The 13,086-nt window shown below is 29.5% G+C and overlaps 1 protein-coding gene across 1 annotated transcript; it reads right to left on the reverse strand.

The window, feature by feature from the left end:
- Positions 1-457: 457 nt before the first annotated feature.
- Positions 458-2,683, reverse strand: LOC136081196 (uncharacterized). Its single transcript, XM_065798494.1, has 2 exons — positions 2,316-2,683; positions 458-1,988 (listed from the first exon to the last, which is right to left on the reverse strand). Exons 1-2 carry the CDS (start codon positions 2,681-2,683, stop codon positions 458-460), a joined length of 1,899 nt encoding a protein of 632 aa, XP_065654566.1.
- Positions 2,684-13,086: the final 10,403 nt, after the last annotated feature.

Here is a 13,086-nt window from a genome sequence, read left to right on the forward strand (position 1 = left end):
ATCTATTTATTTATATATATATTTATATATGTAATTATATTTATATATATATTTATATTTATATATACATATATATATATATATATATATATATATATATATATATATATATATATATATATATATATATATATATATATATATATATATATGGATAGTGCTATGCAGCAACTCATTAATAATTTACATAAGCATTACAATTATACGTTTAATAAAAATTTAATGTCCTTTTCTATGTGATGTAATATTAATTCTATATTTGTTTTTTCTCACACCCTTTGTAAATATCTTTACTCAATATATATACATTTGCAAATACCCCCGAGGGTATAATAAACATTATAAACGTTATATACAATGTAATAAATGACACACCCACAACGTTCCTTCTGTCGCAATACAACAATAGTTTATATATAATACAGTTATTTACACTAATTACAACACCCCTTGATCTCTAGATCACAAAGTCCGCATACTTATTCGGAAACCTCCGCACTCGCGTCGATCTTCGGAGATTTAGGTTATCCGCGATGGGTTCTTCCGATTCTCTGATAGACAAGTCAGCTACAATGGGAGCAGGACGGACGTCCGACATGTGTCTCGGCAATCCATTGATTTCTACCGAAACTCCTCGTCCTTCATCTGAGACTCTTCCTCTGTTCCATTCGCTCGTGCATTTTGAGTCAGGTGGTTTTACAAATACTTCTTGTCCTTGTGTATAGTTTTGGAGAACTTCCGCGTTAGTTTTGGCAGAAATTGTGTGTGGTTTCCACTCGTAGGAAAATATAGCTTTGTAGGGGAGCGATGTTTCCTCGCCATTTTTTCTGGGAGCTATGTTATACCAATATACCATTTTTAACGGGTCTTTGCCACTTCTGGCTGCCATGCGCTTGATTGTGCGATGATGACGTTCAACAATTCCATTTCCAGATGGCCTGTAAGCGCAACGAAACAAGATGGACACTCCCCAATCTGCGCATAAATCACCAACGAGTTTTGAGCGAAAAGTCTTGCTGTTGTCAAGTAGAACTTGCCACGGAGGTCCTCTTTCTCGGAATATTTCTTCTAAATGGAAGCACACTGTTGTTTCTTTCTCGTTCTGTAGCCTTCTCCAAATTGCAAACTTGCTCCTTTTTCCACAGTCAATAATAGACAAGTAAATCTCTGATTTGTAGTGGGTTATGTCAATAGCCAAACGATGCCAGCTCTTTCCAACTTCAAGATTTCCTTCTTCCCATCTAATCGGCGCAGGATCCACCGATAAACATCTTTCGCAACTTTTCACGACTGATTCAACGTCTTTTCTGCAAACTTTCTCCTTCGGATATGTTTGTTTCATCAAATAAAGTGTTCGATTGACTCCAAAGTGATGAAGATTATGAAACGACTTCACATCAGGCGGTACAACGTTTGCTGTCATTGCAGAATGGTTTGCATGCAGCCAGTTCTGTGGTACTCTCGTAAGAGCATCGGCTTTGTTTTCTGCTGACTTTACCAGGAAAAGTTTTAATTTTATATTGCACTCCTTCACAAGGTCTTCAATTAATGACAACCGGCGACGGACAAGTGGTTCTCCAAGACCGTGTACTCGAACGGGTTTGTCACCGATAATTAAGGATCTCAACCAACCGACAACAGTAGCCGAATCACACTTTATGTTAATACATTCGAATCCCCATTTTGTTGCTAGATTAATTCCTTTTATCACGACTTCTAACTCTGCAAGATTAATGTGAGCCGTATCATCTTGTTTCCTCAGCCACGAACAGTCTTCTACTATTTCCCCAGCCACTTCCAAAACTATGCCAACAGCTAAACTGCTTGCATCGCACCACACTGTTGCTTTAGAAATGTTTTTGACGTTCCATGACCCATGAACGGGATCTTCTTTTGTAAGTCTTTCATTCAAACTGCTTACTAACTTAACAACTCGTTCGTTCACCAAAGAGTCCCATCCACAACTACTCGAAACTCTTTTTAGATAGCTGCACGAAGGGCGCAGCCAATTTGCTATTGGAAAATGTCCGGTCAGCTATCCGCACCAAGAAAAGATTTGCCGACGTGTCATTTTTCCTTCCGGAACTTTGGGTATGTTGTCACGTTTCCAACGGACTTGGTTGCATTGTTTGTACACTCGCAATCCAAGCACACGACCACCGACAAGTTTTTCTGGCAACTTAGAATCAACAATATCAACAAAACCGCATGCTCAATATCAACAATGTCGCTGGTACAGCGACATTGTTGATATTGAGCATGCGGTTTGCAGCTGTTTTCTTGCTTCGTCAGGTAACCCGAGAATGAATGCGCACCTTATCCACTCTTCGCTTACGTGAGTTGATATTAGCTTGCTCAGCCTCGTTAATTCTGCGAGATATACGTCAACAGACTCGTTCTCTGTAAGACGGCGATTTACGAATTCTTCGTATGCTGTTAGCGGAGAAGCAGAGAAGGCAGTAGTCAGTGCATTTTTCACTTCTTTGTAGTCTTCTTTTATTTCATCACTAAGACCTTGATAAACGGCAAACGCTCCGCCAGAGAGAAATAAGGGGAGCACCACATGCAACTCGTCAACTTTTTGAAGTTTTGCAACCAGTTCCAATTTCTGTATCCATTCTGAAAACTCACCCGAACCATCGTATTGCGACACCAAATCTGCAAACTTTATCACTATACTCATTGCCGAAATAGCTTGTAATATTAATTCTATATTTGTTTTTCTCACACCCTTTGTAAATATCTTTACTCAATATATATACATTTGCAAATACCCCCGAGGGTATAATAAACATTATAAACGTTATATACAATGTAATAAATGACACACCCACAACGTTCCTTCTGTCGCAATACAACAATAGTTTATATATAATACAGTTATTTACACTAATTACATGTGATTTTGTATTTGCTGCGTTATTATTTGTTTTTTTTTGCAAAGCTTCTGTCTTTTTTTCTTCTTTTTATTTTATCTCCATTAGGAGGACGACCAACAGATATTTTTTTTAGACTGCGTGATTTTGCATTAGTGCGTCTGCCAACTGAACTTGGTTGTATTTTTATTATACTTTTTGTCTTTACAGTGCATAATTATTTTTTAATTTTTTATAGGTAGTCTATGCTTTGACTGAGGAAGACTTAACCATTGCTGTTAATTTCTTAAAAATTAATAGCAATGGTTAAGTCTTCCTCAGTCAAAGCATAGACTACCTATAAAATAAATTATTATAAGTGAGTCCTATATCTATACCTATATATATATATATATATATATATATATATATATATATATATATATATATATATATATATATATATATATATATATATATATATATATATATATATATTTATACATATATTTAAATAAATATATATATATATATATATGTATATATATTTGTGTGTGTATGTATAAAAGATATATACACCGCTCATGTATATATATGTGTGTGTAAAGAGATATACACTGCGTAAGTATATATATATAAATTTCTAAAAGTCAATGACCTAATTTTTATTTTTTAAGAGTGTTTTTTTGAGTTTTTTAGGACCATTTTAAGAAAATTCCCAACTTTTTCTAGAATAACAGCAATAAAAACCCTCAATACGGCAAAAACGCGGTGTAAAATTTATTTCTGGCTAACACCCTGTATACATATATATATATATATATATATATATATATATATATATATATATATATATATATATATGTATATATATATATGTATATATATATATATATATATATATATATATATATATATATATATATATATATATATACATATATATATATATATATATACATATATATGTATGTATATATATATATGTATGTATGTATATATGTATATATATACAAATATAATTATAGGGTTTTTATACTAAGATATCTTTCTACGTAGGTTCACAAGTATTTGCCTATCTTTAGCATGAACACCGTTTTTGATTTTCAAAAGCCAGTTCCACTCAGCCTGTGCTACATGAAACTGACAAAGTAACTTATTAGTACCTGGCCATACCACTTTTATAGCATCTTTCTCGGCTTTACTGTCGTCAGTCTTTGATAAATCTGGATACTATAAAAAAGTTACCAATTTCATTTTTATTTTTTTAAATTAATTTTCTTCCAAAAATTGTGTCAAAAACTTTACTAAAATCTATAGACTTTTTTATAAAACCTGTAGACTTTTAAATTATTTGATAATTGTTACAAAGAAAACAACAATTAATGCTTATATAATACTGTTAAATAATCTACCGATTGTCCTCCAAATAATCCAGCATATGTTTCTTTAAGTAGACTAAATGCAAGTGTGTAGGAAGCTGTACATTGTTCATTATGTATCAAAACACTTAATGGAACTGCACCTGCTGATGTTGCTGTAAGGACAACTGTTGTTGTGGAGCATGTAGAATCAATGAAAACTATTTTTCTAGAAGTTTTCATTTTCTGGGTACGACACATTATTGGTGTTGCTATAACAACTGCCCAAAGGTCACCTTCAATTTTGATATGATCTTCATGTCTTTAAAAAAAGTTAATGCTAAAAATATTAAAATTATTTAATGATAACATAATCTTATTTATTTATTTAAATGTATAGTTATTGGCAGAGGTCTTCTCGCAACCTCATTGTTTTGAACTTATAGTTTTAAGTTTTTCATATATATTTGGAAAAAATTACTAATAAATGAAAATTTGTGGGACACTTTTTTTTACCAAAAATTGAGATACATATATTTTTATGGTAATGCTACTTATGTTTAACTAACTTCAATATCATTTATACTCTTAGTCTTCAGTGTTTTATATTTTTATATTAAAATTTTAAAAATAATATATTAATTATATATTATTTTAAATTTTTTTTTCTATTTTTGTTATATAAAGGAATATTATTTAGAAAAATGTTATGAATAGTATTAAAAAAGACAACAGAAAAAAAATCTTTTGTTCAGCTTTTTTATGAAAACTTTTCATAACTAAGCTATAAAATTGCATTAAACTTTTTATTTATTTTTCCTATACATTTATATCTATATCACAGGAAGATTAACATATTTACTTTCTTGCTATTTATGCTTTGAATTATTGTTGTAGTAACTTGTAGACATTTTTATTTGTTATGCAGGAATAAATATTAAAGTATTCCAAAAATGAAAACTAAGCTTTCCTTATGTTTTGGAACAAGATTTTTTAATCTAAATTGTAAAGTAGAAGTAGTATTTGCAAGAAAGCCCACAAATGCAAAAAACAAACAGGAAAAAATTATAAAATAAGGGTGTAAGATGGCAGTGTTTTATTAAATCAGGACTTTCCTCTTGATTAAAGATTGATAAACAATGAATTGACACCTGGATGGTAAATCAAAGACAGGGAAAGAACGACAATACTGCTTAATATTATTAGAAGAGAATTCAATTGTACGCTTCGTGAAAAATAAAAATAGATGCTTGCAAGATATTAATAAAGCACCATTGACCAAATAATGTTACATACATTGAAAATAAGACATTACACCAACAAAAAATTGAGTGGAAGGCAAAAATATTAGCCACTATCACCTGCTGCAAAATTGGCATTAAAGAATCAACATTATGTTTTTAAATAGCTTCAATTTTTAGTATCTAAAGCACTCATATAGCTGAATTCTATTTACACAAACTTAATACATTTTTTTTTTTATATCATGGTCTTTTTGCATAATTTTTTTAGATTTCGGTTTTCATTTTGGTTATGATTTCATGCAAAAGATGATAATTTAACAATCAAAGGCCAGGGACAAGTCTCAATCAAGAGAGCCTTAAATTTTACAAGGAAAATGGTTTGCAATCACTAAGGTTGGTTTTTTATTGAAAAGATGTTATGTCATGTTTCTAGAGAATACATATTTACCTTACCTTTTGTATTATAATAATGTGTTTCTCTTTAATGCTCTTTCCTCCCTTTTAAAGTGTAAATAGGTATAACTGATTTAATCAGTTAAATTTTAGATGCACTAGCAGAGCAACTTCTTGCAGCTGCAGTTATGACAGAACAGAGCAAACTGAGGAAGAGATTTAGAAAGTAAATATTGACACCACAAGAGTTTTTAATAATGATGTAATTCGTCAATTCATTCACTAAGATGTTGAAGGGTTTAGTCTATGCTGCGAAAGGAGATCAATGTAAAAAAATGCAAACAAAAAACAGAATTTGTTAGCATCCATTCCTTCATGTCATTCTCAGGTTTGTTTTTATTTTAGTTTTCAATATTTACTAACTTAATGCAGCATAGGCAGCTGTAAAACTTCTTATAATCTACATTTTCTATCAAATTTCCTTTCATTAAAAATTGCTTTAAAAGTAAAAGTAATAAAACTGTGCTGCTTAGTAACTTTTTAAACTAACTTAAACTGAATTAATAATAAAGCTACACCTTACAATTAATAGAAAGAATATAATAAATAATAAGATAATAATAAAAGAAATAATAAAGCTACACCTTGCAATTCCAGAAAAGGTCTGTATTTGTTAAATGATATTTTGCAATGTCCGTATAGCAACCCTGATGTTATCTAATGAATCAGCAGCCAACAAGAAAACATCTACATTCAATCTACAATCTAAATCAACAATCAAAAACAACCTCTTCAAAAAATGGCGTATCAGATGGCCATACCCTTTTAGCTGCTGTTAAAGAATTGTTGAAAGAGAGCAAGATTTAAAGAGTTGTTGTCCTATTAACAGATGGAGACAGTTTGAGATTTGATTATCATGTTATGTCATTCCTACAATCAAAATGAATGACTAATTATAGACCTGGTAACCAAAGTATTCATCACGGATATAGAAAGACAAAATATTTACTGAGGCAAATGCGTTAAACAAAGAAGCATTCGTGCTTATTTTAGCTAATATATAGGGGTTAAATGGGCAACAAAACCCTCTATATAAAACCAATTAAGCTTTAAGCATTGTATTCATGCAACAGGATAGAGCAAAAAATCGTATAGAGACTATGGAGATTAAAAAAGTCTACATCTAAATCTATCAATCAAATCGACACAAATAACTCAAGTGCATGGTAATCAAGAATGCTGAACGTGTTTTGAGTTAAGTTAAAGACATAAATAAAATGAAAGAACAAAAACTTCGAAAACAACTGCAAAATGCAGGGGAAAAAAAAGAAGAAAAGAAAGTCTTTGTTAAATGTACTGAAAACATTTGTAAAGTAAAAAAGTTGATGGAATGCCCAAAATGCCACAATATTTAGAAATGCCAATGCAGCAAGTTAGCATGGCGTGTTAATGGAAAAAAAACCTACAATGATTTTTCTTGCTGCAGCTTTGCAAAGAATAGTGACAAATCGAACAAATAGCTTATTTAACGCAGATAGTGATTTAGAGAGCAATGAAAAATTTATGAATATTGAGTTATTGTATAACTCAAACATTCTTCTAATGCTTCATTTATAATGTCATGTTATAATAAAAGGACAGTCAAAAGCTTATAAAAAAGTCAAGATTGCTAACTGACAAAGCTAACATTTGCATTTTTAAACGTATTGTTAGATTTAATATTATTAGACTGAAAAAGTTGTTATAAAAAAAAAGAGTAAGTATTCAAAAATACTCGAAAAAGTTTTTTTATTTTTAAATAGGCCTGGCTATAAGTTTTAGCCAGGCCGGGTGGTTTTTTAGAGTGCTTTAGTTTTTGCGGTGCATATACCTGTAAGGACACTGGCTAAACATTACCAAATTAAAACCCGCAAAAAAATTCAAGCCAAGTAACATTTTTCAATAGCCTCTATTCCCCAAACGACAGGCAAAAAGGTTAAGATATCACTTGTAAAAACTTTTAATTACATTACTTTATTTTAAGTTACTTAAAGTTTGATTTTATTATCTTTTATTCTTTAATTCCTGTGAATTGGTTTGAAAAAATAGTAATAACAAACTTTTTAGCACTAGATTAGACTTTTTTTTGCCAAGTACCCTAACAAATAAACCTACCTTGTTTTTTGTAAAATTCCGTTTCGATAAAAGATCTTAGTTTACCAATAGGATCTGTGACTGCGACGTAATTTTCCGCAGTATACTTTCGATGCCAATAATAAACTTGATTTAGTGTAGAATTTTCTCTAGTATCTGCTGTCTTTTGCTTACTAGCTATATCTTATATAATCGAATGTTTTTTTCGATGAATACGTCGCGCCTCGCCTGGTGTCATATCATTAGAGAAATATTCGTTAAAAGTTTCCTAAAATGTTAAAAACTCGAATTCACTTATTTCTGGTTTCAAACATTTATCTATTAAAGTAGGAGAGTTAACTTATATTTCATAGTTAACTATTTGCCTCTATTACATGTTTTTTAAATATTTTACAAATAGTTTTAATAACGTAAAGATTTCACTATCGGAATGCTCCAAATTTAAGAAACTTCAGACCGCTTCTTAAAAAGTGTTTCCTATATATATTATATTCATATACAAGTGTTTCATACATAGTATATAGCAATAAAAGGTCACCTGTAATCGATTGTCGCTTTGAAGAAAACGTAGTGCATCAGCTGAATTAACGTTGTGATATTAAAAATTTTGACAACACACGCAAGAGGTTCTTCTCTGCATAAAAAGGTGTCATTTTTCTTAGTTGCGCAGTTCACTTTTTTAACTTTAACATCCACTTTTAATGGACAGTTGGTGTTACGGTAACTTTTTTCTTTTGATTTGTTTTTGTTATTATGTTGACATAGCCAAATCTTATGAAACTGAAATCTATTTAAATAATATATTTATTTTTAATTTAATATTATACTTATTTATTTGAAAAGCATATTCACATTAATTATATGTTTCATACGTATCATTAAAAATTTCGGTGTACTTTTACTTAAACATTAATGCGGACTTCAGTTTTAAAAATTATTCTACGACCTTTTTAATTTATTTCTACGTATATTTAAAAAATCCTTGATAAATTATTTGAAAAAAAAGAATAACTTTGACTAACAGTTTTTGGTAATGCATTTTAGTGTAACTATGATTACTTAAAAAATATGCTAACAGAAAATAACTCGCCTCTTGGGATGAAAATTTCGTTGTATAATGAATTTCGTGTTGTTTGCAGCTCCAAATTTTTCCATCCATTCCTCTGCTGCTTTATCCGAACTAACACTAATTCTAATCTCAAGATAATTTTCGGTCTGAAGAACAACTTCAGTTATATAGTCGTCTGGAAAAATAAAATTCATCGTTGTAAATTTTTGTGTAACTAAAGTTTAGAATCATATATAAAATAATTTTTTTTATTAACTTATAAGTTCTTTTTATCATTCTTAAAAAGAATATTGTATACAAAAACTTGAAAAAAACTTTATTTAATGAATAAGCTGTATTTAGTTAATAAGAGTGCACACTTAAAAAACGTCCGTAAGACGTCGCAAATATGACATTTGCGACGTCTTATGAACGTTTTTTAAGACACTTGTCCACTGGCAATATTATAGGGTGTCTGCCAATATTTCAAGGTGGGCTTCCGTGGTTTTTCCCACTTCCGCTAAGGACTGTTTGTTAATTACTTTGCCACGCCAAGTTAACAATCTAAATAGAAGTAGGAGATAATTATTTCTCTAGCGCAGAGCCATATTGATTATAAAATATGATGAAGAGCCAGTTTTCCTGATTTTTCCAAAATTTAGACCTATTATTCCCTGATTTTTTTAAAGTCTGACTTTTCTGATCTAGCATATACCCTGTATTATTAAAATTATAAAAGATTAACCACCCTAAATTGAAATACCAAAATCGAAAAAGATACTGCTCTACCATTAAATAAGTTGAAAAGTTAAATTTTTTCGATTTTTTGATTTTTGTGAAATATTATCAGAAGTTTTACGAGGAACTAAAAAAAATACATGTCTAAATTCAAAAACTTCAACTTTTCAAGTTTAACTTTTTGAACTTTTAAGTATTTTTTTTAGATTCCTAAAAACTACAATTTGAACCTCAATCAAACATTTACATCTTGTAGAATCTTTTATAATATCAATTTTTGGGCAAAAAAATAAGAATGTTGTCATTGATGAATTATAACTAAGAGTAGAATCAATATCAAACTTTAATTTTAGGTTCAGATTGTGATTTGTCCTTTTGTTAATATACCTTCAAGATTTTTGTTCGAAAGCTTTATTAGTTGCTGCGTCTTTTCGGAAACAGATCTGGTTCTTTTCTGTCCTTTATCTCATAAATTCGGCGCATGTGCAGCGTATCCGATAATTTTTTTAAATCACTCTTCATTATTTTTAATGACTATGCACAAAAAAACTTTTTTTTTATTAAATAACATCAGTTAATTCAGTTTTTAATTTTAATGGTAGTGAAGTCCCTATAAGGTGGTATTATTTTTATTTTCTTCGATTTTACTCATAATAAATATCTTTGACGAACTACGAGCATATTGATAAAAATCTAAAACGTGTTGCAAATGGTTTTTCATTAAAATTAAAAAAATTGCTGACTCAGCAAAATAAAATAAACAAGTTGACGCACATACTTGGGTAGATGAGGGTCATAGGAGCACCCTGGTAATGTGAACATACTTAAAAATTTCTTAGATATAAGCAGCGAAATCAAAGTTGCTTTGTATTTTTTGAATTGACTTTATGTGGTAATAACAGAAACCAGTACAGTTAGCGTAAATTCATATGCAGTAATCAACGGCTATCTCATTAAAACGCTGTTAAATATTTTGCTATGTTAAAATATCATCACGCATGAATAAATCGGTGGCGCGAAACTTTGGTGCTAAAATTAAAAAAAAAATTCATTAAGAAAAATGTGTTAGCTTAAAGTCCAATCCATTTTTGTTTGAAAAACAATGCATAAAATGCACATTTAAGTTTCGACTTTATTTAAAGATGCCATTTTTGTGTAAAATGAGCATGCTCAAATTAGCCGGTGTTTCTCATCTGATGATATGCTATGTTACAATTCTTGTACGACCTCAGACACCGCCCGTCCGAGTGGAAAAAAGGTGAAATAAAAACCGATGAACCGGTGATAAGCAATGCACCGAGGAACCAGACGATGGAACCGATGAAACCAAAAGGTTAAAAAAAAGTTTCCCGGTTCAAAAAAAAAAAAACGACGTCACGCGCATGCGCGCAGAAATAAATAATCAGGTGTCAAAAAAAATTTTTTTCATCGAAAAAAACGGTTACAAATTAAATTTTATTCTGTTCCCTGAAAATAGGGCAGTGTTTTTTTGACCAATTTTCAAACGTTATGTTTGGGTGACGTTTTTTTCCAATTGTAACGAAAGAATGATATAGTTGGAGTTCTTCAACAAATCGTTTGTTATATAATTTCGCCATTTCCGTAACGAGTAATACTTCTTCTTCTGACACAATAATAATTTCTATGACATCATTTCAACTTCCAGACATTGTATTAGTTAACTAAAAAAAAAAAATTTATTTATAAAAAATATATTTTCAAAAAAATTAATCGTAACAATATTTAGAAAAAAAATTATTTATAAAAAATATATTTACAAAAAAAATTTATCGTAATAAAAATTAGAATTTAAATTAAAAGGGGGAGCGTCACAAATCCATTCTTCTTGGAATAGGGGGGTGTTACATGATTCTTCTATTTTTTCTTTTTTGTTTTTTTAAAGTTTTTTATTTCCAATTTTTGACAATTTTTAAAATCGAGTCCTTTTAAGGGTCTTTTTAATTTCGCATTCGGTTGTTTGAATTCAAAGGTAGGAGCATTAAGATCCATCTCCCAGTTTTCAGCATCATTATTATTCATTTTTTAATTTATATCAAAAGAAAAAAAAAGAAATGTTAGTATAAAGAGGTATAAAAAATAAAAATAATAAGGAATAAAAAAAACACAAAAAATGGGATAAAATATATATATTTCTAAATAAAAAATACAAAAGTTATTTTTTTTTTTGAAGGTGACAACTTTGGCATACGCCACATTGCTTTATGCAAAAGTAGCGTTGGTTTATCGTCAGCGAGTGTGCCAATGAATGTTGCTGTAGTTTGAAATAGTAGAAATACATGGCTGTAAAAAAAATAGGATTAATAAATAAAAAATTTAATGATAAAAAAAAACAGAAAAAAATATACCTTTCATTTGTTTTCTAACTTTTTTGTCGGGTTTTCTGTTGCTGTATCCACTTGTTTTCATTTTTTTATTAGTTTGGCTATAAATATATAATATTATTTTTTTAATGTACAAAATTATTTTCACAAACATAATAATATTGATCAACTGACCATTGAGCATATTTCATAACACAATTATAAAAAAATTGAACATCATTATCATTAATATAAGGATTAAAATAGTGTGTTCTAAATAAACGGTGTAAATAAAATATAATTTTTCTACGTATCCAAAAAAATAAATTATGATCGTTTAAAAAAGTTAATTTATAACTAATATAAAAAAATTCTTGGTTTTACTATACAAGTAAAAAAACTATAAATTGTTTCCCAAAAAAAAAAAGTTTAGATGAATTCTGGTTCTTGGGCTTATTCAGGTGCTTCAGCTGGTTCTGGTATATGATTATAAAAATGAAATAGTTCTTCTTGTTTGGCTTCGATGACTGCACTTGGATATACTGCGTTCGGTGGTGAATAAATAGGTGGTAGATTTTTAATGATGCTTTCTTCATAAGTAGGTAGACGTGGTATTTTATTTTTATATTTGTTAAAAATATCATTTCGATGAATTACTTTACACATGTTGAGTAAAAATTCCAATTTACTTTCTAAGCTTTCATGAATATTTCCATTATAATCTTCTATGGCATTATCTTTGATATACTCTACAAGATCGTATGCGTTTTTTAATTTTTGTTTTATACCATGTGGAAGTATTAACACAAATCTAATACTTCTAACGTTTTCAAAAGTGAGCTCATCAGTTATTTGTCTGAAAACTTCCATTGCATTCATTTTTTTATTAGTTAATCTAAAAAAATAATGGTTAATAATGATAGATAAAGTACAAAAAAAACATATAAAAAAAATAGCAATGATAGAACAAATACATTTGTTACATAAAATATA

Source organism: Hydra vulgaris, chromosome 06 (assembly GCF_038396675.1).
Source record: "Hydra vulgaris chromosome 06, alternate assembly HydraT2T_AEP".
In the NCBI taxonomy this organism is placed as follows: Eukaryota; Metazoa; Cnidaria; class Hydrozoa; order Anthoathecata; family Hydridae; genus Hydra; species Hydra vulgaris.